Consider the following 27,644-nt stretch of genomic DNA (forward strand, 5'->3'; position numbering starts at 1 on the left):
GTTTGCGAAAAAGTTTGGATTTTGGTATCGTAGCATATTTTGTTGTTACTTGACAAATAATGTGATGAGTCGGTTAAGAGAGACCTTAAGGATTGGAATATCTCTAAAGAGATAGCTTTGGATAGGAGCGCTTGGAGACTAGCTATCAATGTGTCTGAACCTTGAACTTATTTCTTTCGGGTTTCATCTCTAGCCTACCCCAATTTGCTTGGGAAAAAAGGCTATGTTGTTGTTGTTGTTGACAAATAATGTCCAATTATGGACTAATTAAGCCTAAAAATTCATCTCGGTCTAATTAGTTAGACTGTGTAATTAGTTATTTTTTTAACTGTATTTAATGCTTTATGCATGTGTTCGAATATTTAATGTGACGGGTACTTTGAAAATTTTTTGGGAACTAAACAAGGCCTAAATGTATGTGTTTGACCACAAGAGGAGAGTATCTCTAATCTCTAATGAACGAAATCTGCACCAGAGACTCTGGGCACACATTGGGCCACGTCGCTCTTTTATCTCAGCCATTGAATGTTGATCAGACGTGCAAATGCGGTGAAGCAGCCACGTTCCAGAGGTGAAGCAGCCACGTTCCAGAGCCTTCGTCTCAACCGTGATGAAACAGTGTCTCTTGTGTCCCTCTGCAGCTCGCTGCCAGCCTACCACGCACCTGCTCCAGCCTCCATCTAGCGGCCGCCGGGCTGAGAGGCCACGCTCCACCAGCTGCGGCACAGGTTTACCCCCCCCCCCCCCCCCCCCCCCCGGTTCTTTTGTTGATTTACTGAAACGATGTTTGCAATTTAGGTCAAAACCCTCCTTTAACACCATTCCATGGTGTGCTATATGATTCATATATCTGATTTGATACTATTGGTTATCAGAAGATTGTTTTTTTTAAAAAAATCCGAAGATTGTGACATCCAAACATATTGATCTTTTTTGTAGATTTACACACTTACACGCTGTACAACAGAGCTTCTGTAGGTACTATAATACTAACACAAGGAGGCATACCCTGGTACCCATGATTTTGTGGATGGTTGATCCCCATAATATAACAACTTCTTATTCAAATATTGCATGAGGATTTGATACCCTTTCCGAAGATTGTAGTATCTTTTTTTGTCTAAAAGCAAAATTTGATATGTCTGCTGAATTTGTAGTAGCATTTTTTTCCTTGAGAAGTTTAGGGATACTACAAACACGTTTTCAGGTACTTCTCTCGATCTTGCAGTCAAAACAACAGAGACATGCAATAAACGACGGGTAAGCATCTCCATTACTATGTCTTGGCTAAGCTATTTTAGAGGGCAAGCAAAACAAAATAAGGAGTACTAAGGCACATATCGAAATATCTTATCTCGTTACAAATAAAGCATATGAAAGTCTCATGTTGATCACTTTTGTATATTTTGTACTAATTGATGCACATCTAAATGCTAATATTACAAAATAAGTGCGGCACGATTATCTTACAAGAAAACATTAGCTACACAATTACGTAGCTTATAAGAAAAACACTGGCCCGACTCCGACAGGCGCGGCAACGCGGCGCATTGAGTTCTAGTATGTATATAAATTAAACACAAGCATTGTAGAACGTACTATAATCTTAATGCTCCGGGCTGCCTGTGCGCGCATCGTCTACCGTGCATAGAGCCATAGACCGGTCATGAAGTGCATAGACCGGTCAGGTTTCTTCATGGCACGCCGTGAGCGAGCGAGTCGTGACCAGCTGTGTCACGGTGGCGATGTGACCACTCTGTCTCAGCCTGTCAGGCCTTGTAAACACGTACGGCCGGGCCGTCGGCTCCAAACTCCAATCGAGACTGTCGAGACACGAGTTTTGTCCTCTCCCCTCATTGAGCTCCAGAGTCGTTGGACAGAAAGTCACAGTGCCGTAACAGGACCCGGGCTACATGCCTACATATGGCAAAGCGTATGCTTGATTTTTAGGGATGGATCTAAACATCCGAATTCTTAGAACAAATTTGATATTTTAAAATATATATATTTAAAATTTTATGCTAATCTTTTTTTTATATTATCAAGCATATTATTACACATAAGAATAAAATTTTGTATAAATTTTTTTATGTATTATTTGCTCCCTACAATTAAAAAGGTGAAAAAAGATTCGTATCCGTATCCGATCCGTATTCGAATTTTTATATCTATTATTTGAGAATATATATGATGAATTTAAGGTTTAGTTTTTATGAATCTTTACAAGATCAATGTTAAATACAAGGCTATGAATTTACTATGTAAATTCTATATCTTATTTGTCCATAATCGAAGAAAAATGACCAAAAATCTGAGATTCGAATAGACATCCGAATCCATCCTTATTGATTTTACACTACTTGCAACTACAGGTTGCATGACCGGAGTCGTTTCAGTTGCGTGGTGTGGGGTTGTTATTGTAGCTCTTTAATTCTTTTTTTTTCTCCCATCTGATGCTTGCCCAGTATGAGCTTCCAACTAGTGTGTATTCTATGGATAGCTGCCTCCTATGACGTTGCACACTCACACCCGTCCGATCGGCACCGAAGGATTGAGATTAAGCCACATCGACATGGCTCAATTTCATCTCTTCATCACGGATTCGATAGTTGTGAGTGTGGGTGGGCACATGACCTTAGGCCCTCCAGAGTGTTAGCCTTGAGTGAAGCTCCAAATTGAGAGAGTATCCGGGCTTCACTTCCCACCCTACAATTAGTGGTGCTAGAGTGATGCCACAGTTAAGAAAAATGGAAGCGATGCATATCGATACCCAATGGTTAAATAAAGGGAAAAAAATGAAGATTCTCCATCCTCTACTCTCCGTGTGGGCTCACTGCTTCATTGTTTATTTGCTTTTACTTGTATCGTGGGACCAAGAAGTGATGCCTCCTACTGCAGCAGAACAAGAGCAATGCCCATTTCGTACAATAAAGTTCTTTTCGGTTTAGACATCACTGCCACACTGTGGAGGGCCTTATGCCCAAGAAGCATATAACATTTAATATAGTGGACAATTTTTATTTTTTTAAAAAATAATATAGTCAGCAACTCTCCTGTATGGTTCGTTCGGAAAAGAAAAAGAAGTCAAAACAACCCAACTCTCAATCTCCCATTGCTGAAAAACCGTACTAGTATGTTTCTCTACCAACTCTGATATTGACATAGAACTTTCGAGCATGCTACACTATGTTGTAGGAACCGGTGTAAACGAAAACCGGTTATTTGGAGAGGACAAAACTGGAATGTGTCATAATCCATAGTATCTCTCCATAGTCTATACGGATTTGAAACTTGAACTACACGTCATATATTAAACAACATGGTTTTAGATGTACATTGCATAACATTAACTTTTTGTTGGGGTTGCATAATAGAAGGAATACACACTATGTAAGAAACAGACAAAGGACACGCAGTATTCAGAGACGCGGAATTAAGACGCGTCTCCTATACGTAATTGGGGAGTTTGGGAAATTGGAAAAGATGGTGAGAGATATGAAGACCCCACTCTATCCAGGCTGCAAGGAGAAGTGGTCAAAACTCTTCACATCACTTAAACTTCTAAAGCTAAAGGCCACACATCACTGGACTGATCGCGGCTTCAAGGCATTGTTAGATTTGCTAAGCGACATGCTTCCGGAGGGGAATAAGATACCCAAGACCACTTATGAGGCGAAGCAGACCATTTGCCCTTTGGGGATGGAAGTTGAGAAAATCCATGCTTGTAAGAACGACTGCGTCCTATTCCGTGGTGACCATGCAGATCTCACTGAATGCCCAGAGTGTGGAGCCCCTCGTTACAAATGAAGGAATGACGGGGGTGATGAGGGAAGGGTGCACGGAGCTCCTCATTAGGTAGCATGGTATTTTCCATTAAAACCTCACCTAAGGCGTTTGTTTGCATCAAGCAAGGATGCAAAGCTGTTGTGTTGGCACATGGAAGGGCGCAAGACAGATACTAATATACGCCACCTGGCGGATTCAACACAGTGGCACCTCATTGATTGGAAGTATAAAAAATTTGGTGATGACCCGAGGAGTCTTAGTTTGCACTAAGCACAGATGGAATGAACCCGTTTGGTCAGATGAGAAGCTCGCATAGCGTTTGGCCGGTGTTGTTATCGATCTACAATCTTCCGCCATGGTTGTGTAACAAAAGGAAATACATGATGATGTCGGTTCTCATCTCAGGTCCACATTAGCCTGGGATTGACATCGATGTGTATCTAAGACCTCTTGTGGATGATCTCAAAACACTGTGGTCACATGGTTTTGATGCGTACGACGGGTACAAGAGGGAACCCTGCACCGTACGTGGTTTGTTGTTCTGCACGATTACTGATCTATCGGGTGGCCGTTCTGTGTCTGGACAGTGTAAAGGTGAAAATGAATGTACTCATTGCCTAGATGACACAGAGACAATTTGGTTGAACAACACAAAGAAACGGGTGCACGTGCGTCATCGGCATTTTCTTCCCAAGTCCCATGCGTACCGAAACATGAAACGCCAATTTGATGGCACAAGGGATATGGAAAATGCTCCAAGGAATTTCGATGGGGAGCATGAGTACGACCAGGTCAAGGATCTCCCCGTTGCCCATGGGAAGAAAGGCAAGACCACCCTTGGAAAACGCAAGCGAAAAAAAGAATGAATTACCTGAGCCGAAGCAAAGGTGGAAAAAGAAGTCAATTTTATGGGAGCTACCTTACTGGTCATTCTTACGTGTCAGCCACAGTATCGATGCCATGCATGTGAAAAAGAATGTCTATGGCAGCTTATTTGGTACACTCATGAACGACAAACATAAAACCAAGGACCATGAAAATGCAAGAAAAGATCTAGAAGAGTTGGGCATAAGACCTGAGCTCCGTCGCGACAGCACCGGAGGACAACTCCCAGCATCTGTCATAACTCTAACTGTGAAAGAGAAGAAGGAATTGTGTGATTTTCTTCGTAGTGTCAAAGTTCCTTTCGGCTATTCATCAAACATCCGAAAACTTGTGCACGCAAAGGAGCAGAAATTTCTTCCCATGAAAGCTCATGATTGAGATGTCATGCTCACCTCAATGCTTCCTGTTGCTATCTGGAATATATTGCCGGAAAAAGTATAAATGATTAGCATGAGCTTGTGTTTCTTTTTCAATGCAATATCTCATAAGGTGATTGATGTCACACCCTGAAATTTTTAATTTCAGGATGTGATTAAAATTAAAAATAAATCAATGTTTTTCTCATAATTTTAAAATTTTGTCAACACTTATTTTCTTTACAGGGAATTTATTGTAAAATAAAATATATGTTGGTTGTTTTCCAAATTAAACAAGGTTGTTCTTTTGTGTTGCATTCATGCCACCTTTGCATTGTTTTATTGCTTGTTGTTCAATTTAAATTTGAATTCGTATGAGTTTGAATTTAAATTGAATGTGTTTGAATCTTTTCAAAAATGGAAAACCAACTCTTTTCTCTCTTTCTCGTTTTCAGCCCAGCCCACCTCCCTCTCTCTTTCTTTTTCTTCTCCCGCGGCCCAAAACCCCTCCCGCGCCGGCCCAAGACTTTCCCCAGGCCCGGTCCACCCCGCGCCCCTCTCCTGCGGTCACTGCCGAGCGGGCCCCGCCCGTCGGACCCTCCTCCCTCCTCCAGCCGAGCTGGACTCGATTTCGGGGAGGAGTCCGGCCGCGCCCCGACGTCCGTGACGTGGCGCGCACGCCCAGGGGACCATGCGCCCTATAAATAGAAGCCGCCCGCTCGCCCTTGAACCCTTCATCGAAGCCGCCCTTTGCCCCAAACCCTAGCCCGCGCCGCCTATGGAGCTGCCGAGCTCGGGCTCGACGCGGATCCGCCGTTCCGCCGCCTAACCTCGTCGGCCACGCAACCCTGGAGCTCCGAGTAGTGGTGAGCAACGTCTCCAGCCTTTTTTTTTCCACTACTTCCCTCAATGTTCCATGCGGGATGGCTCGCCGGAGCGAGCTCCGACGGTTCGCGCCGCCCCTCACTGTTGCGTGCCTTCCTCCGGTCTCCCTCTCGCCCAACAGAGCACCCAGATGAGTTCACTGCGCCGCTCTCGTCCTCCTCATCCAAACCCGAGCCTAATCCAAGTCCAAACGGCCGATTTCGGCTAAGTCCGGCCATGCGCCGCCGTAGAAGCTCGCCGCCGGCAGACCAGCGCCGCCGCCGCGTCCCCGACCTGATCCCGTCCGCCCGATCCGCTTTCTACGGTTTAGATTAGATTAGTTTCTCCGATCGATCCAAGCCGGTAGATCCAGATCCGACGCCCCAGAACCCTAGATACCGGTTCGTGTGGTTGTTTTGCAAAAGAGACCCTCGGTTTTATGAGAATCAACCCGCGGTCCAAGATAGTTCAAAAGTATTTAGAAACCAGTCCTTTGTTTTCCGTTTTAGCCCCTGAGCTTCTCCAAAATAGAACCCGCAATCCTGCTTAGGTCTTTTTACGTGCTAGCCCTTGAAGTCTATGGTTAATTAGGTTTTAGCCCCTGGTTTCTTCAGATCTAACCCCTGGAAGCTCTGTTTCCTCACAAACAAGCCCCTATAACCTTGTTTTATCTATAACTTCTTCGTTTTAACTCCGTTTTCAGCGATTCTTGCGCTCACGTGATCCTTGTGATGTGTGCAATAGCTTTGTAACCTTTTTATCCTTTGTAAGCACACTTTGTTGTGTCTTACAAATCTTTTCCGCAAGCTCAACTCTATAGTTAATCGCGACTAGATCCCTGAAGCACCGTTTAGTCCTTAGAATCACCGTTTTAGTTCCGTTTTCTGTGTTGCTTGCGCTCTCGAAACCGTAGCATCGAGCCCTATCTTTTAGTGCGTTCTTTTAAAGCCTTTCTTTTGTTATGGTGTAATGTTCTTAGATGTATCTTGTTGTTTGCTTTGTATGTTTGCCCGATGATTGCTTCGAGTAGAAGATCGCTGTTCAAAGATTGAAGAATCAAGAGTTCCAAGTGAGCAAAAGCTGAAGAGCAGTAAGAGTAGCTTTTCGTTGGAGAAAGGCAAGTGACCCTAACCATCTTTCTATCTATGCTTTATTCACAAGATGATATGATTTAATTGGAACATGGAGAACCACCCAAGAAAACCGTACAACCACAATACTAATGGGCTCTGGTCTTGGCTGAGTAATTAGATGAACTATATGTTGTGTTGGGGTTGTTCCGCTTGGTGGTTATGAGTTTGTGTTGTGGAGCGGGTGAAGGAAGCTGCGTCTTCTGAGGGACCGCACGGCAGGGACCAACACATACATATAGGAATTCTTTGTAAAGGCCTCGTAGCGTCCCTATGCAATCACACCTCGGAAGTGTGGTATTGTGCCTGATCAGCACATATGCGTGGTTGGGTTCAAAGTTCTTCGGAACTTTTACGCGAATTGTGGTGAAAGTGTACAACCTCTGCAGAGTTAAAACTAACCGGTTAGCCGTGCTCACGGTCAAGAGCGGCTTGGACCCTCACATGATTAATAAACTTAAAGATGGATATAAATCACATTCTGGTTATTTCTTGTGGCCTTGCTGAGTACCAACCATAAGTGTACTTACCCTTGCTTACTGCTGCTCAGAAGGAGAAGGTGTGAGAAGTATTTTGAAGATGATGCTGAGTTCTAGGCATACGCAACCCCCAGTCGATTGCCTGTGAAGTTTGGAGCCTTCGTTTCCAGGATAAGCTGTAAACTCTGATAGTCTTTTATTTGTTTTAGTTCTCTTTTTCGTGATACTGTTACTGATTATTCACTTATGATGTCTCTATATGTATGAAATTTGATCCTGGCATACATATAGTTATGCATTCGGTTTTGTCCTTAAAACCGGGTGTGACAATTGATGAGGAGTCACTCGATGAGCTAGAGAAGAGACTGTTTGAGACAATTGTTCTCCTTGAAGCATTCTTCCCACCATCATTATTTGACGTATCAGTGCATCTCATTGTCCACCTGATTAAGGAGATAAGATATCTTGGGCCGGTGTTCCTACATCATATGTATCCATACAAGAGATTCATGAGCACTCTGAACAAGTATACAAAGAGCCGGGTTCATCCCGAGGGTAGTATGGTTCAGGGGTACTCTGTTGAGGAGGTGGTCGACTGGTGCCTAGATTTCATTGACCCTACAAATCCAATTGGCATATCGAAGGCTCGCCACGAGGGAAGGTTAGCAGGGACGGGTATACTTGGGGAGAAGACACTCAACCCAGACACGAATGCATTTCAACAAGCTCGTTTTCTTGTGTTGCAACACACAACGGAAGTGTCCCCATACATTGATGAGCATAAAGCACACCTGCGAATAGAAAATCCAGACCGGAGCGAAGCTTGGCTAGCGAGGGCACATATGAAGGGATTCAATATTTGGTTCAGAGACCGAATACAAAACTCAGACTCTAGCACAGACGATGCTCTTAAAAGTTTGGCGGTCGGTCCTCTGTTCACAATAACTAGCTATCAAGGTTATGATATTAATGGTTACACTTTCTAAACCACCGGCCAAGACAACAAAAGCACTTATCAAAACAGCGGAGTGCGAATAGAGGCTGTTAACAACAACGACGAGAAGACAGCATACTATGGACAAATAGAGGATATATGGGAGCTTAACTATTCGGACTTTAAGGTGCCAGTTTTGAGGTGCCGCTGGGTTTAGAACACAAAGGGTGTCATGAAAGATCTGTATGGGTTCACAACTGTTGACCTGGAGAAAGTTGGGTATAAGGAAGAGCCATTTGTACTTGCGGATCAAGTATCCCAAGTCTTTTATGTTCCTGACACGAGAAACAAGAAAATACACGTGGTGCTCCCTGGAAAAAGACGGGTAGTGGGTGTTGAAAATGTTGTGGATGAGGAAGAGTACAATCAGTTCGATGAAGTTCCTCCATTTGGTACTTGCAACCTCCCTGTGCTCCTGGATAGCGAAAAAAACCCTTACTTGCGGAGCAGCCACAAGGATAAAGGAGTCACCATGGCAAAAGGCAGAAAAAAAAGACGAAAACGACAAGTCAAAAATGGAAGGTAAATTGTAATATAAGTTGTAATAAGTTAGGTCTCATGTTTGTAATATAAGTTGTAAGATAAGTTAGGTCTCATATTTGTAAGATAATTTATGTATAAATTCTATTTAAATTAGGTCTCATATTGTAATTTGGCACATCCCAAAGATTGTAAGATAATTTATGTATAAATTATATGTGCAATATGATGCTTGTATGAGTTATGTGTCAATTTTATGTGTAATGTATCTTCTATTCACCTATGGCCGAAACTGAAACTGGAACAGAAACAGAAACTGAAACTATTGTCTATATAGGAGACGCGGATTTGTTGACCCGAGTCTCCTATGAGACATAGGAGACACGGTTTTGTTGACCCGCATCTCCTATTTGTTCTGTTCTGAACAGCTCCATAATATAATCTTTCAGATAGGAGAGTCTGATTGCAAATATAGGCAGCAAGATTGCAAATATCATTCAGACCGGCACACAAATACTAGTATCTAGCAGACAGATATATAGGCAGATATCATTCAGGCATATTTACACAGATAGGTGCATTACATAACTAGAGGTTCATCAGCAGTACATAATCCAGGCACATAACCAGTAGTATCATTAACCTACTTATTTACAAACCAAAAGAGATGTCACAGTGCATCATCTAGACACATAAACAGTGCATCTACAAAATCCCTATCCTGCATGAAGTCAATTGATCTTGCTGACTTCCTGGATATCTTCAGCTGTTAGCACCTGTTGGTGCAGTCCCACCAGTGATAGCAATCATCCGCGTTACCACCTTCCACTTGTTGGATATCTTCAGTTGTTCTTGCTTCAGCTCTTGTTTAATCATGTTCTTCTGTGCTTGTTCCTATGCAAGCTGGTCGACTAGTCCACTGATCTTGTTGACTTGTGTTTGTAGTCTGTTGTGCAAGGCAGTGATTTTCTTAGCATTCTCAGCAGGGACTGCCTACATATCAAATTCAGAATGTTAGTTTTTTTATGGGATAACTCTGCTGCATATAATTTTCTGAAAAAAAGAACACCAACTCTGACCAAGATTTAAATACTATCATCACTAAAGGTAAAGTTACCCAAATATAGCATTCTGTTAGATTTCGGGTGCAGCTCAGTTAACTTGGACATATATATACTCCCAAACTATTTTTTTCACATCAAAACATGCACATCACATAATCAAGAAGCTCAGGGCTAATGCTTGCACCATTTCAGTAAAAAAACATTATCAATGATATATGCACTGAAAATTACCAACTATAACTAGGGCTAGAGTCCTTATTTCAGAATACTATCACTACAAGAACTAGAGTCCAGATTTCAGAATACTATCACTACAAGAACTATAGATTGACACAATTATAAAGTGCTAGAGTCCTTCTGAGCATTTTAGTGCCTTAGCTCATTGACAAACAAAGAAAGAGTAACACATTGGTAGGTTACTGACTAGATAGTAATAATCATCATTTAATACCAAGTAATAATCTACAAAATCTCTATCCACAGGTAATAGCAAGGGCAAACCATCACTACATTTATTCAGAATTAACAAAATGGCATTGTTGACATGGACATATGCTCGGATTGAAACCATCACTACTCGAGAGCAATATCCTACTCGAGAGCAAAACCTTAAAAATAATCCAAGAAAGAAAAGGCAGAGATCGAGAGCACAATTTATCTGAAAGATTATATTAGGGACATATGTGTTTTGTTGTTGTTGAAGTTGACAATATATGCATCGACCGGTGAATCTGCAAATCTCTACTTGTCAAAATGGTATGTTGCTGCTCCAAATCTACATAAGTTACTAGAGTTTCTTAATATTATGTTGCTGGTCTAATTTGATTTCCTGAATATAATTAGCAGGCCTCATCCGATGAATGGACAAATTCTGGCGAAGACGGTGTTGAAACAGAGGAGGAATATGATGTTTGCAACAGCAATGAAGAAGATTTGGTGGGTGATGGGTCTGGGGGTCAACGGAAGAGAGCTAGGACATCAACAAAGTGGCTCAAGGACATGATTGTAGTAACTGGGATTGATCGAGGGGGATGCCAACAGAAAGGAACCAGAAGTTGAGGTTGCGGACGCTGGCTGGTCTCATTGCAAGACAGAGGCTATCTCTAGTTATGCCAGGTTTCAAATCCCTAAGTGACAAACAGAAGTGGTTTTTGTTCGATAAATATGTGCAGTTTTTTTTGGAGTTCCCGCCAGAGATGAAGCCATTTGGGTTTAGGCAGGTCATGAAGTCAACAGCCAAGGCATGGAGAACCCACAAAAGCAAGCTTAAGGCACAATTTATCAAGAAATGACTGACTCCATATCAGAAGCACCCATATATCGAACTGGAAGACTGGAAAGAGTTTGTCCAGTTCACAGAAACTGAAGAAGCCAAAAAAGAGAGTGAAAGATACAAGTTGCTTTGAGAACAGTACAAGCACGAGCACTACATGGGTCCGTGTGGTTATGAAGGGATGCAAGCACAATGGGATGAAGAGGACGCAAAGTTGGCTGCTCTAGGGATCCCCAACCCATGTGAGGAGTACCTTGAAGGTCGGACACGAAATTGGCTGCGAGCAAGGAGTAAGCTGGTGATATCAGAAGGTGTTGCTACTATTGAGTGGAAGACAGATACAACTAGGAGACTTTCAGAAGAAATCAAAGAAAAGCAAGCAAATGCAGAATCTTCATGTCTCACTTGGATCATGGAGAATGATGTGCTTACTCAATGCTTGGTCCCCAAGCAACCTGGACGCGTGCGGGGTGTCTCCAGCTACAATGGCTGGAAGGAAGCATAGCCTGAGCACTCGGATATGTACAGGAAGAGAAGAAAGATCAGCTCAGCAGACTTGCTGGCAATGAAGGAGACAATGAAGGAAGAACTCAAGGCTGAGCTGACCAAGGACATCCTCTCCATGCTTACAGCACAGGGTTTGCAGATTGTGCCAATTTCTAGGAACACAAGCCCCGCATCCGGATGGAGAAGCAGTTGTGCATCTGTCTCTGAGGCTGCTAAATAGCACAATGGCGGTACTTCAGACTAGGAAGATGGAGATGGAAATGGAAATGAACATGAAGATGAAATTCCAGACCGGATGGACACAGATCATGATACTATAAGTGGCTTGAGTGATCCCACACCATGTTCCCTAATGCATACTGTTGGTGGTCACCGATCTAAGGTTGCATGGGGTACGGTTTATCCAAGACAACTTGAGCTACATACGGTTCCGATTAATGCAGAATGTGCAGTGGTCAAAGTCGAGTTTGTAGCCGAGTGGCCTGATATGTTGCTTCCATTCCCTCCTAATGATGAGATCTCAACTATTGGAGAAGCTGTCTTCCAAAGGATACAGTGGCGACGGCGTGATATTGTGCTAAGGTCAAAGCAGTTTTCTTCACAAACTGTGGCAAAGGGAAACAAGAGGAGTGCATCAGATGCAGCCTAGACCATTGTGCCATCAAAGGAAGTTGATGAACCTGCTGGTGCTTCCAAGACTGCTCTGATCACTGCTGCAACCAATAATGCTCCCAAGACTGACACATCTAAAACCGAAGCAAAGAATGTGGCTTCCAAGAGTGTTCCCAACACTGCTGCAACCAAGGGTGCAGCAGAAAATGCAGCTACTGCAGACAAGAAAGAGGCAGCCAAGAGTGCTCCCAACACTGCTGCAGTCAAGAATGCAGTAGCAAATGCAGCTAGTGGAGAAAAGAAGGTTGCTGCCAACACTAAGGCAGAGAAAAAGAAAATGACTGAGAATAAGAAGCAGCCTAAGCAGAAAGGTGTAGCACTGGCATGGACTCAGGCCAACCCACATTACAAATATGGACAGCCAATGTTGACAGCTGCTCAACTTGAGAGCGCCGGACCTGCAACCAATGCACTCCATAGGTACTACATGAAAGGTTGTGTGGCAAAATAGATAGATGTAGGTCCAGTACAAGTGTATCTGTGTTTCAATGACTTATATGACCTCTTCAATGACTTATATGACCTCTACAAGCGTATTTTCTTCTGTGTTTGAATGACTTATATGACCTCTTCAATCTCGATGGGATGGATGTGTCTTTACTCTGTATCTTCACGCTGTAAGTTACTCTAATATGATTCTCACAAATTTTTAGTTCATTTGTTCATTTGTTGTCTAGGCAATAATTTTTTCTTAACTAGGAACATGATTGTGGAAACAAGGAAAAAGTCCGTGCCCGTGGGCTTCCTCGATCCGGAGCTGATGAGCATGAGTACCATGGATCAAGAGCGATCTTATGTGGTGGAGTATTTGGGAAAAACCTTGCACAAATTTGCTAGAAAAAAAACCTAGAAAAAAACTTATAATGTTTGCACATAACACAGGTGGCCACTAGATTCTAGTGGTTATCATTCCAAAGTGGAACAAGGCTTTGTACTTTGATTCTCAAAGGTCCAAGGCGCGGGATTACAGTGTGCTTAAAGAGGTCATTAATGAGTGAGTTCTTCCATAACCTTCAACTAATTTCCAAAATAATCTCTATACCCTAACAATAATGTTCCATGGCTGTGTGATTGTGTTCTTGTAGGGCTTTTCTTTCATACTTCACACTGAAGAAGATGGACTGCAGCCGGAGCTTGGAACATGTCACAAAGTTCCCGGTACGATATACATTGCTATGAAAGCTAGTAATGAAGCTGTGTAGTTTCTTTCTTCTCACTATTTTTATTTGGTCTATTTATTGCTTTTTTGCAGTGCCACCAGCAACCTCCCGGTAACACATGTGGCTTTTATGTTGTCCATCACATGGTCAAAGCAATGGAATTACTAAGTTTATAAACACATGTGGCTTTTATGTTGTCCATCACATGGTCAAAGCAATGGAATTACTAAGTATGGCCAATGACCCTGAGGTATATCTCCCAAGTGATGGCTCCTTTTTTCCATGACTTAAAACTGAAATATGGATGGTTATTCTTAAAAATGGCATGACTGACATGATAGTTGTATTATGTTGGCCTGTTGGAGATTAGTTTTTTTTGAATTCTGGTGCTATTTGAGCAAATAGTTAGAGGGTTGCATCAGTTTGGATTGCTCCTTTTCCTTTTTTGCTTTGAGAGGCTTAATGGTAGTCAAATATATATACTTTATGATGACTATTTTATCTCTGCAAGTTGCTAATTCCTTGCTGACTTTGTGCTTCCAATGCAGGAGTTCGAAGTGCCGACAACCCCCCTCAGTAATGATGATTTGCACCCCATTCGAGAAAAGTTGTCCTCCTTAATCATGGATCAGGTGATCTCGAAGAAGGGAGAGTTCCACTGCAATAATCCAGCGCCTAATCATGCTTAGACAAACTTGTTTTCATGGTCTCAGATGAACTGACAACACTGCAAAATTGGTTCTTGTGAAACTATTGGTGGTCTTGAAACTGTTGATGGTCTTGTACCTGCTTGTTGAATGTTGATCTTATAAATACTTGCCGAATGTTGAATCTTGAACTTGTGATATCTGAATGTTGAATGCTTAATCTTCTACCAGTAATGTTTGAGCATATCTGTTAGTTGGGAATTTCTATGTGTGTCTGTGCTAAATCTGTGAGACAGATGCAATGGGCCATAGGAGACGCGGAATGGTAACAAACTGCATCTCCTATAACAGAAAGAAAGGAGACGCATGACAAAATCAATGTCTCCTACAATCACACACAAAGGAGACGCATGTCAACAAAACGAGTCTGCCATAAGGACATATAAAGGAGACACTGCATACAAGCCGCGTCTCCTATATCTAAAACATGAGACGGGGATTGACAAAGTTAGGAGATGCGATATAACAGGGTCTCCTATAAGCACCCACTTAGGAGACGCGGCTTCTGATACGCGTCTCCTACATAAACTATTATAGGAGACGCGGGTTAAGACACGCGTCTCCTACATTAGTAGTCAGTGGAGACGCGGGTTCCGCGTCTGAGAAACTATTCAGTGGAGACGTTGTATGAAATATTTTGGAGACGCAGTTATACCCGTCCCCTTTAAGAGATTTGGGAGACACTATTTTATCCTTCAAGGCGCGTCTCCTATATGGTCCCTATAGGAGACGCTGCGAACTGCGTCTCCTATTGGTTCACATCGGAGACGCAAATTTGGAGACGCAAGTAAACCGCGTCTCCTATAGGAGTTAACACGCGTCTCCTACAAGCCTTTCTTACATAGTGACAAAAGCTGAATCATTCCTCCTTCGCTATCATAAACATTGTTGATGATTCGAGCAAGGCAAAGCAAGGGTGATTCGCAAAAAAAAAGGTGGACTTAGGTGAAGAGCTGATTCGACCTGGGTGCCGATAACGCGTTTAGAGTTAGGAAAGTGAAAAGTGTATTGGTCTAATGGATGAATGATTCTCTTGTTTAGTGTTGTGAACAGTGATTACATGTATATAGTGTTTAGAGGACACCAACGTGCTGTTAGAGCTGCTCCGACTACACCAGCTGTTGATGATGGGCCACATTACCCTACGCGTGCAAGAGGGCCCAGTGTGCGTGTGTCGGGAGTTGAGTGGGCTAGGCCCATGTAAGCGTGCATGTGTGCAATGCGTGAGCACGAGATGCTCATAGAGGTGGGGTTTGCGTACGTGTATTCATAGGGGTGTGAGTGTGCATGCGTTGTGTGTATCTGAGTTATACTATGTAATCTAAAAAACAAGAGATGGCATGAGTGTTGCGGCGACCTGTGTGCTTAAGAGGCGCCGCCGGGAGAGGCGAGAGGCAAGAACAAACTTGTAAAGACAATGCTGAATTCTCCTAATCTGTCCTCGCCCCTTCCTTTGCTGTTCTTCACCTTGATCTATCTCGCATTCCCCTTAATCCCCACTGCTGCTAACACGTGCCTTTTCGGAAGGGACAGGCCCTTTCAGTAAGATGTGCCCCATCATTAGCAACTGCTAAAGGCATGAATAACTACTAATCCATATGTTAATCATGTGTCTAACATAGTAATTTATTATATGCTACTTATTTCTAACATAGATCTCTACTACCAGCAAATTAAACTGCATTGGAGGTAAAATTGGCGGAGAAGAAAGTACAAGGGAAACAAGGGAAATGGCTCGCGGTGAAAACCTCGCTACTCGACGCAATGGTTCTGAATCACTTTCTGCATTATCTGGATAGTAATGTAGATTTTGGTGTTCTCTTTAACCCCAATCTTGGGTCAGTTTCCTCTAACATCTAAGGTAGTTTTGAAGAAGATAACAGTCCCTCTTGATTACTAAATCAACTGATCGCATAATACATACATACCCTCACAGAGAATTTGAGTTTGCAAGTGAAGATAGAGAAAACTAAAAAGGACGTTGCAAGAAGACACAAGGCCGCTAGGACTATATTTATCATGGGCATCTCATTATGGTACGGTGTGCATTGCTAGTTAGCTCCACCGCACAAATTTCATATGAGCAGCGGCACAAGCATGATGATTCTATCATGCTATTCTTGCAACGTCCTCAATAGCTAGGCACGTGGAATTCAAATCCACTCGGACCTTGCACGACACAGTCCTTATTAGTATGGAGGCAATGTCTTATTAGTGGGCCGTTTCCTTAACGAGAAAGAGAGTTTAGCCTTCTTCCCCTAATGTACTCCAAATTTTGTCACGGTAAATTTGTGTCACGACCACTCACTCACCAGACGCGCAAACCATGTGAGCATTTTTGCCCCGATCGACCCGGCGATGCCAGGCACAGGCCGGGCAGAGACCTCGGATTCCTCCGCGGCACCCTGTCCCGGATGCACTGTCCATGTGTGCTCGCTTTGCTTGGCCAAGAATTCAGTACTTGAGAATGAAACTTCAATCATATCGAAAATTACCTATTATCAGCGAGTTACACATTACAGGAAATCCCAGACCATTTTCATTTTGTGCTTGTAAACTGACTCCAGCGGAACAACCAGAGAGTCAACGACGTGCATCCAGACCAGTAGAGCGAGATGCGGCGACGCAGTGGATGGGAAGCGATGGAGAAGCCCGGGAGATCAAGGGAGAGCAGCCGGTGCTGCAACTGCAAGATGGACGGCACGGCAGCGGCGGCCTTGACCCGCACGGCGACGGCGAATGGGAAGAGATGGGTGTGAGCAAATGTGGGGAATCGTCAATAAGGAGCGGCGGTGGGGAAGAAGAAGGCCCGCCTTGGCATGAAATCAACGGAAGAGAAATGCGCCTCTACAAAATTCCATCTTGGTGGCCTGAGACCTGAGCTGAGCTGACGGCACGACGCGCGGCCCGGCCAGCCAGCAGGCCACCGACCGCGAGGTCAGGTGGTGGACCACGTGAATGGCCGGCCGGCGCGGCGCGGCGGTGGCGGCCGGCGGCGCGGACGTGCGCGTGTTGCCGGGAGTCCGGGACAATGGCCGGGCCAGCTGCACGGCCGCGTGCAGTGTGCCTTACTAATTCTCGTATTCGTTCTTTAGTTTGTCTTGAGGATTAGTTCCTCGTTAATTACCCATTTTGTTCCTTGTGTTGAGTTCACATGTCTGATACATGAATGTGACCATTATCTGTCTGTGTCATACAACTCAGTTCGGCACATCGAGCAACAAATCTTGCCACAGTAATAGAAATCAGCGGCCATTCATTGGTTATAAAGTTCAGCTCAAAAAAACTAATAAGGAGCGTAATTAAGGAGGATATCTCGATCATTTTGATTTTTTTGATTTCATTTTGATTTTTTGATTTTGAATTTTCTCACGTAGGCATATGTAATCACTTGGTAATAGATTAAAATATTCTTGATGACAAACAGGACACGTTGTCTAACTGGAAGCATAGGGTGATGCATGAGAAATGGAACCCATGCTTACATTGTGGCACAAAGACGACATTCGACTCAAGCACCAAGTTGTCCAAGCATATGCTGCATTGCGGTGCAGCCTTGATGCATCCTTGATTTTGCTTGAAAACTTACCCTAAGCTGAGCCTAAATCTAACATGCTTGATATTCCACAAGTTTTCGCCAAATTTATTAGATTATCAAAATAGCAGCCAATGGAGCCAAACTTAAAAACTAGAGCAAGAACCATAGAGTACTTTCATCTTTGATGGCATTGAATCACCAATACTTTTTATTTCCCTTACCCAGTCTCCTGTTTCAGTTTATCCATCTCGTTGCCAAAGCTTTCATACGATACGACTCCTCGACGAGCGCCATGCTAGGTGGGCGCCATGCCAGGTGGTCAGTTTGTATCTGGATCGATCACAGTTTGTCCTGCCGGACCCCTTGATGATTTTATCTAACCTCTACTTGATCACCTCACGCTTCTCCTCGGCAGATTTGGATGTAAGAACTAAACTCCGGGGTTCTCCCTGCATATAGCTACTGCTTGGTTCAGTTTGCTCTAATATCTCAATGGCAACATGAGAGTGTAGACAAGAACATTTGCAAGGCATATAGACCCCTAGCTAGGTTCTCTTTCTCATGACCACACTAATAGCTTGTATTTATAGGTTCATTGTCTATATGCTAAAGGGCATGATAATGTCATGTAGTAACAAAAATAATGCTGGGCAACCTGATTATGATCATTCAATTTTCGCCTCTAACTGCTTAGGCTTCACAATCTACAGCAAGATATGCGTTCCTCTTCTTTTATCTTGTATTTAAGGGCCCATGGCCTATATGTTGAGGGCATACGATACTTGCCATATTGTTGCTTCCAACTGCTTAGACATCGTATCCAATGCAAGATAGGTGCTCGTTTTTTTCCTTTGAAAGTGCTAAACTTTAGCACTAACTATCCAAACGGAACTGCTAATGGAGTGGGTTAAATTTTAGCTAAGACTTAAAAACTTTAGCACATGTAGTAGTGCTAATATGTTCTAAAGTTTAGTACTCAACTTTAGCTTCTCCAAACAGGACCTTACGATATATACAGTATATATCTCAGGTTGGTATGTTGAGCAACAATGCAAATCCGACTCAATACTTTCACTAGTAATTATCCGACGCGTGGCATTAGTTAAAACTTAAAACAGACAAGTCGTAAGATGGAGAAGACGAAAGGTACAGGTTGTCTAAACTGATGTTCACGCAACTTTTCAAAAGGATTATTTCACAGCACGCAGGCTAAGACGGGAAAATGCAGAGCTATCAACTGATTATCTTCTCACCGGACCAATCTCAATGGAAACTAACTCTTCGTTTCCATTTTCTATATATCCTCTGACGGACCAGTTCCTTCTGTGGAGCAAGGCATTTTGCATTGGATGCAGAACTCATTTTGTCTTTCTCGAAATTGCCCTTCAGGACACCAACAGCAATCTAGTTCTCCACCATCTGCTGAATCACTCCCTTAACGGGCCTTGCGCGGTTGCGCCGTAGTTGGGGACTTGGGACCAAAGCAAGACCCCAGAAGCTCCACGGCCTCTGGTACAGATTCCCGTTCTTAACTGTCATGTGAACGCTCCAAAAGTAGTCTCTAATTGTTTAGCGAGAGAATGATAATAGGGCATGAACATTCTAATTATTTAGTAAGAGATTGATAGAGCATAAGATGGACTAGAAGAAAGACAAATCATCTGAACAGGTATTCATCACAGTTTACTAAAAAGAACAGATATTCACAATCTCTTCAGATGAAACTCTCGAGATTATATTCACAGATATTTGAACGTTCTTGTGTTCTAATACCGGATACGACTCCACAAGAACCTAAAAGGCCAAGCTAAGCTTTCTTAGACACGAAAATGCAGAGCTAACGGCTGCTTATCCTCTCACTGAAACACACTCGCCAAAAGGTAAACCCCCAGACATCCTATTCCTAGTCATTGGCAACTAACTCTTCGTTTCTGTTTTCTACCCTCTGCAGGACTAGTTTCCTCTGTGGAGCAAGGCCTTTTGCGATTGCTGCAGAACTCACATCCACGAGGACAGTGTCGTCTTCCTTGAAATCGCCCTTCAGAACACCAAGGGCAATCTCGTTCTCCACCATCTGCTGAATCACTCTCTTGACAGGCCTTGCGCCGTAGTTCGGGTCAAAGCCAAGAGACCCCAGATGCTCCACGGCCTCCGGTGTATATTGAAGATGAATCTTCTGTTGTTTCAGCCGGCTCTTGACCCGGTTCAGCTGTAGGTGAGGAAATAATTTCAAATTAGTGAGAAGACATGACAAACTGTGTATTACTGTGGAGAAATTACTTAAGTTGATACTAAATATATCTATCAGTCATGCAAAAACTGTACTAAATATTTACCTGGATCTCCACAATGTGGTTGATCTCACTTGTGTCTAGTGGTTGGAACACAATGAACTCATCTATCCTGTTCAAGAATTCTGGTCTGAATGTTTGCCGGGCCATCTCGATCACCTGCTTCTTCATTATCTCGTACACGGCCTCCTTGCTGTCTGTGGTGTTTCTAAGCGTGTCCAGGATCAATGGTGACCCAATGTTTGAGGTCATGATGATGACACAGTTAGTGAAGCTGACAGTCCTTCCTTGTGAATCAGTTATTCTTCCATCATCCAAAAGCTGCAACAAGATGTTGAAGACATCCTGGTGCGCTTTCTCAATTTCATCAAAGAGAACAACAGAGTAAGGCCGGCGGCGAACAGATTCAGTCAATTGCCCCCCTTCCTCATAACCGACATATCCAGGTGGAGCCCCGACCAAACGGGAGACAGCATGCTTTTCCATGTACTCACTCATATCAATCCTGATTAGGGCATTCTCAGTGTTGAAGAGGAATTCAGCCAGTGTCTTACCCAGCTCAGTCTTTCCTACACCTGTAGGTCCCATAAACATAAAGCTTGCTATCGGCCGGTTAGGGTCTGATAGGCCTGCCCTAGAACGACGGATGGCATTAGCCACTGACTTGACTGCAATATCTTGGCCAATAACCCTCTTGTGAAGCACGTCTTCCAGCAGCAGTAACTTTTCTCTTTCAGATTGTTGAAGGTTCGACACTGGAATACCAGTCCATTTGCTAACAATCTCAGCAATGTCAACATCAGTCACCTCTTCTCGAAGCATTGACTTCCCTGATTGCTGGAATTCAACAAGTTTATTCTCAGCCTCTTCCAACTGCTTCTGTAGTGACAGAAGCGTTCCATACTTGAGTTCAGCAGCACGATTTAAATCATATTCTCTCTCAGCAGCTTCAATCTCCAGGTTCACTCTGTCAGTCTAACCCATGATAAAGACAAGAATTAGAGACCCTATAACATCATGGAAATAAATGTGGCAGAAGGTACACAGAAGAGTAAAGCATGCACATACCTCTTCCTTAATTGATTTTATACGAGTCATCAAGGATTTCTCATATTCCCAATGTTCCGAAAGGTTTTTCTGCTTCTGCTTGAGAGATTCTAGTTCAGCTTCAAGCTTGCTCAGTCGTTCTTTGGATGCTTTATCCGTGTCATTCTTCAATGAGAGCTTCTCCATTTCAAGCCTTATGATTTCTCTGTCTACCTCATCCAATTCAATAGGTTTTGATGTTATCTCCATTTTGAGCTTAGCAGCTGCTTCGTCAACCAGATCAATGGCTGCAAGCAAAAACAAGAACATTATATAATGAATAGATCAAATCACTATTAGCTGTAACATGTCAACATTATTGCATTCACTGATACACAGTACCTTTGTCTGGCAAAAAACGTCCAGTGATGTAACGATCTGATAAAACTGCTGCAGCAACAAGAGCTCCATCTGATATTTTAACTCCATGATGCAGTTCATATCTCTCTCGCAAGCCACGCAGTATGGAAATGGTATCCTCAACTGCTGGCTCACCACAATAAACCTGCTGGAACCTACGCTCAAGAGCAGCATCCTTCTCAATGTACTTCCTGTACTCATCCAATGTTGTTGCTCCAATGCAGCGGAGTTCTCCACGGCCTAGCATCGGCTTCAACAGGTTACCAGCATCCATTGCTCCACCAACGGCTCCTATAAGAGAATAAATCATAAGCATGGCAATATTCATACAGTCTGATGTGAGCACTAGCACTCCTGGTTGTGCTATATGCATCAATTTAATAAAAGAAAGCAACAACTTGGCAGCACGAAGCCAGCACAAACCAAATAAAAATGAAAATTACTATGCACTGGCGCAGATCTGTCTAACTACCTACATAGAGCTTCGTCTAATATTTCCAAGTGTATAGATGTTTGCTTGTTAGCATCAATATTGTTTAGGGGTTAGCTTTAGAAACATGTGAATAGCCAAATGCATTCTTCCAAACTCCTTGTACCTTCAGGACTTGTGTAGGAATTGAAATTTTGCAAATGGCCAAAATGCAGGCCAAAGTTATAGGTACAGACCTGCGCCAACTACTGTATGGATCTCATCAATGAACAAGATGATTTGCCCATTAGAAGCAGTGACCTCCTTTAGAACAGCCTTTAGTCTCTCCTCAAAATCACCACGGAATTTAGCCCCAGCAAGTAGTGCTCCCATATCCAATGAAATAAGCTGGAATCCGAAGTGTATACAGCATCAGAATGACCAGTCTATCACATTATTGAAATTAATACACTGATTGCTAATTCTGCATATTGCATTACTTTGTATTTAAAAACTTTTTAAGGTACAAAGAAATTATATATTTAACTCATGCCAAGAATTAACAGTTGCCTCTGTCATAAGAGTCAGAAATTCAGTTAAAGAATTAAGAACTAATATATATACTGTGAAATTCAATCAACTAGATGAATAGAAACAGTTCAGTACCCTTCTATTCATCAAAGGTTCAGGAACATCTCCCCGCACGATACGCTGAGCCAATCTGAAATGAGAGCAAGACAACTGATTACTGCAAGTTCAGAGAAGCAATTGTAGGGATACTATAAAAAATCTACAAATAATAAATGAACAAGTAATCACCCTTCAGCAATAGCAGTTTTGCCAACTCCTGGCTCGCCAATAATTACAGGATTGTTTTTAGTTCTCCTGCATAGAATCTGAATGCATCTGCGCACTTCATCATCACGGCCTATAACAGGATCAAGTTTTCCACGCCGAGCTGATTCTGTCAGGTCAATGCCATACTTCTCTAGGGCCTGGTACTTTCCTTCCGGATCTGGTACAGAAAAATAATTATAGGCACATAAAACCTGGTTATTGTATTGTTATCAACTTATCAGGATCAACTAAATTTCGTGAACAATACACGAAATTATGAACAGAGACTGAAACCACAAGAACTCCATGGCAAAAGAAACCACCAAAGACAAATTAACAGTAAAAAGAAAAGAACATTGCACGAAACGTACTCTGATCTGTGACTCGCTGGCTTCCACGTACTGCTGAAATAGCTTCTTTAAGATCATTCTCCACAATATTCAAATCTTTAAACAGCTGCTGCCCAAACCTTTTATCTGAAGTGAATGCTTGCAGAATGTGCTCAACTGACACAAACTCATCACCATATTCTTTTTTATGCTTCTTTGCGTTATCCAATATTGAAACAAAACTTGACCCTATAATTGGCCCAGACGTATCACCGACAACCTACCAATGCAAGACCCATAATGTTAATAAAAGTTTACCACCTTAATATACAGAATTAATTGAGTTGGTTTGATTTACAAAATTACTAAGGGCCACTGCTAATACCTTTGGCTGTCTAGATATAAAGTCATCAGTCGCTTGTAGAACTGATGTGTTGTCTATTCCAGCTTTTGAAAATATCCTGCGTGCCAATCCATCCTTTTGCTCCAGAAGAGCTTTCATCAGGTGCTCCGACTCCACTATCTGCTGCTTTGATAATCTTGCTGCATCAACTGCACCAACAATGCCCTCCCAAGCCATTTCAGTGAATTCATCCGGTGTTATCTGTTTGATCAAAGAAAATTAAGGAAAAGAGATTATGACTCAAGTCAACAGTCGTAAGAAAGTCGTTGATATCCACATTCTTCAGGACTCAATTCAATGACACTTGCCAACATGTGCTAGCACGCATACAAATTCTGTAAGCCAACCAAAGGGCTAGATGGGTGTGAAAGCGAAAGCTGATTTGTTACAAACTGATCAGCGCAGTCTTTTCGCTTTCAAAGCAAGGTTAAGAACGGTGCCTCATTTAACAAATAAAAACAAGATAATGCAATCAACAATGCAGGATACAGATAGATCACAGGAGATCAACACAAGCTAACACCTAAAATCATCACGCAACTGCAATTTCTGAAGTTTGGATTGTTGAGATGTTCAAAACTATCGATCCACACAATTTTCATTCAACCCTGCGTACTGTTGACGATCAGAGAACGGAACTCCTTCACATATAGATTGACTAAATCAGTTTACCAACACAACACGATCGTATGGCATACCACGCAAAATCATCATCACATCACAACTGCCACGATTTTTTAGCGAAAGTGCACACGGCGGAAGCTTCATGACCCAACAGCTTGATTAATCAGCAACCACGCATCTACAGCACTGACCAAAATCGAACAGCCACAGCTAGGAGCCCAATCGGCGCGAAACAACAGACACTTGCGTGGCAGAGGTACAGGGCGCACCAACCTGGGACGAGGACGAGGTGCCGGCGGCGCTGTACTGAGCGGGCGCCGTGGAGTGGAACAGCCGGCGCGGCGGCACCGTGAGCCCGGCCCCGACGGGAAACCGCCCCAGAGGCGCCGCGAACCACGCCGGCCTCCTCGTGGCGGCGGCGAAGGCGGAGGCATCACCCGCAAGCGGAGCCGCGAGGGCCCGCGGGAGGACCTCGCGGCCAGCGCCGGGGCCCTGGCGGCGGGCGGTGGCCGCCGCGGCCGCGCGGGCGGCGCGCGCGAGCCTGGACGCGGCGGAGCGCGCCATCGCGGGGGAGGGGTTTGGGGTTGGGGTTTAGCGCTTAGCTGCTGCTGCTGCGGCGGCGGCGGCGGCGGCAGGCAGGCAGTGGGCTGGTAGCCAAGTGGAGACACCGCGTGGTTGCCCGCTCGGAGGTGGTGGATGGGAAGGGAGGAGAGTGGAGAGGAGTGGCGATGCTTGGAGAAGGGGAAAGGAGGAGGACAAGAAGAAGCGCCGGCACCGGAGGCGAAGCGAATCGAAGGTTGGAGAAGTTTCTGCTGGGTGGTGCGGCGCTCGTCGTCCCGTCTGATCCACGGCCGCTCTTCCCGAAACCGACGGACACCGTTTGCACCGAACTCCGGGGGGCCCACTCGTCGGCAGGAGAGAAACAACGGCGATCCGCGCGAGTGTTTTGTTTGTTCAATGCAATGTTGCAAATTTCTATTGGCTCCATTTCAAATTATAGTTTGTTTGACCTTTTGTCTTCAAATTTGACCATCGTCTTATTCAAAAAGTTTTTGCAAATATTACTAAATTTAAGTCATTTTGAAGATCTTGAATTGATAAAACAACCCATAATAAAAAAGTGATATTTTGCACAAATTTTTTAATAAGACGAGTTATTAAATTTTGAATCAGAAAAATCAAAGGATCTATAATTTGAAACGGAGGGAGGAGGGAGTATATGTTAATTACTGCCATAGGTCAATATGCGGCACACAAATATTTTAAAGAAATCTAGAAAATAAAATTTTACATTTCTAGTAAAAGTTGCATTGTGAATATTTTTAAAAAGAACCTAATAAAAAGGTGTTTTAATTAATGAACCAACAAAATACAATAAATAAAAAATAATATAATTAAGGTAAACAAATAAATGTTATTGGTCCATGTAGCAAAAAAGAACCATAATATAATCAAAACCAGAAATTAACATGCGAGCTAAGTAATTAAACAGGTAAACCAAAGGATGTTATTACCATTAGGAGTATTTTCTTCATGTTTCATTTGATTATATATTATTGATTTAGATATAGTCGATGAGACAGTAAAGCAAACTTTAGTCTCCGCATCACCAATCCTGCTGCGGTGGCAAGTGACGATCAATACTAGCTTCAAAAATGGTGAACGAGAAATGTGCATTGAAATAGCAGATGTTGTATCTAAAATACAAAGCATCTTTATCTGTTGGGCTCGTGAACAATCGATGAAGGCCATAGGGACCTCTGGTATGAAAATATTGACCTTCCCTTGCTGGTAATAGAAATTGGGACCTTCTCTAAGGCTCCAACGGAGCCCTGTAAAGCGCCCCCCACCCCACGTAGGGGGAGCTTTGGGGGGAAATCCGATCCAACGGTTCCCCCCAAAGCTCCCCCTATATACGGGGGGAGTTGAAACTCCCCCATGTATAGGGTGAGTTCCAACTCCCCCTATATCTCTAATCACATCGTTTCTTCGTGATATTAATCATGTTTGAGTCCCGTAACATGATGATAATGCGTATTATGACAGTACAAATATTGTATGATTTTTTTAAAATTCAAAAACGATAAATAAATAGTTAGTTAATGAGTGATAGTATATAGAGGGAATAGATATGGGGGGAATTGTTGGAGAGGAGTTATAGGGGGAGGAATTTTTTGGAGGGAGATAGTAAAATATAGTAAATAATACGTTTGGGGGGAGTTGGATGGGGGGAATGGTTGGAGATAGCCTAAGAAACTTTATGGCACCGCGATACTCACAACCGGGGACCTCACGCAAATGTGGTGCTCAGATGGCAAATGTTTGTATATTCCATCGTATGGATCATGATTTGGCACCACAATGTTAGGATCTACAGCCGTCTCATACTGAATTTTTGTTTACACATGAAATTTATTAAAATAATTAACTATTAACTATTAAATTAGAGTTTAAAAGTAAATATATTGCAAAGTCATATTTCTAAATTGGTCAATACATGCAACATTGAAAACTGTCGTCTCGTCATCTTCATAAAGTTTTGGTGCACCTTCGTTGGGCAAGAAACAATCCAAGTCTTCCTCTATTATGCAGTAAACATTATATATCAACAGCCTCGTGATCCACAATAGATTAAATCGACATAATTATTTATCACAACAAATTAAATTATCTTCCACTAGTGCAGTTGCATCATCTGGCTCCCAAAGTCCCTATAAAAATTGACCAGTATTTCTTTCGTCGACATTGATCTTAGACCTAGCCGATTTCAATCTTGTAATCACATCTGTCAAAACAAGATTGTCTAGACCCAACAATAAGTATATGTGCTGGTTCAACTGTATGGAGTAAGTCAGATGTAATTTCATAACTGACATAATGGTATGTGAAATAATGACTTACATAACCGCTCAACTTGTATATTCACTTTAGTTTTTTAAATTCATATTTTGATGTAATCTTCTTTTTCTTATAGAAGTTGGCAAATTAGCATATCGTGCTTACGCTTTTTTGGGGGTATGTCTTCAAAATGAATGTGGAAAGGTGTGGCTGCACAAGCCGTTTGGATCCCTGCAACTAAAACTTTAGTCCCGTCACATCAGATATTTTGGACACCGATTAAGAGTATTAAATATAGGCTAATTACAAAACTAATAATATAAATGGAAGCTAATTTCTGAGACCAATTCATTAAGCTAATCAGTCCATAATATATTATGCTACAGTAAACATACACTAGTAGTAGATTAATTAGTCTTAGTAGATTCATCTGATGAATTAGTCTCTATTTATATAATTAGTTTTATAATTAGTCTATATTTTCAAACACGTTCCGATGTGATGGTTTAGTGCCCGAAATCCAAACACGTCGGCGTGGCGAGCTGTGGCAGGAATGCAAAGCACGCCCTCGA

General features: G+C 42.8%; 1 protein-coding gene across 1 annotated transcript; it reads right to left on the reverse strand.

The window, feature by feature from the left end:
- Nucleotides 1-19,543: 19,543 nt before the first annotated feature.
- On the reverse strand, nucleotides 19,544-25,057 carry LOC120673834 (chaperone protein ClpB3, mitochondrial-like). Its single transcript, XM_039954897.1, has 10 exons — nucleotides 24,508-25,057; nucleotides 23,593-23,811; nucleotides 23,250-23,487; nucleotides 22,861-23,056; nucleotides 22,708-22,762; nucleotides 22,299-22,449; nucleotides 21,615-21,923; nucleotides 21,255-21,520; nucleotides 20,232-21,161; nucleotides 19,544-20,104 (listed from the first exon to the last, which is right to left on the reverse strand). Exons 1-10 carry the CDS (start codon nucleotides 24,796-24,798, stop codon nucleotides 19,799-19,801), a joined length of 2,961 nt encoding a protein of 986 aa, XP_039810831.1. The 5' UTR covers nucleotides 24,799-25,057; the 3' UTR covers nucleotides 19,544-19,798.
- Nucleotides 25,058-27,644: the final 2,587 nt, after the last annotated feature.

This window comes from Panicum virgatum, chromosome 1K (assembly GCF_016808335.1).
Source record: "Panicum virgatum strain AP13 chromosome 1K, P.virgatum_v5, whole genome shotgun sequence".
In the NCBI taxonomy this organism is placed as follows: Eukaryota; Viridiplantae; Streptophyta; class Magnoliopsida; order Poales; family Poaceae; genus Panicum; species Panicum virgatum.

Coding starts and splice junctions, on each gene's coding strand:
- LOC120673834 (XM_039954897.1), bottom strand. CDS start 24,798: ATGGCGCGCTCCGCCGCGTCCAGGCTCGCGCGCGCCGCCCGCGCGGCC. Junction 22,450..22,707: donor AACCTTTGATGAATAGAAGG/GTACTGAACTGT, acceptor TTCGGATTCCAG/CTTATTTCATTGGATATGGG. Junction 21,162..21,254: donor TAAAATCAATTAAGGAAGAG/GTATGTGCATGC, acceptor ATCATGGGTTAG/ACTGACAGAGTGAACCTGGA.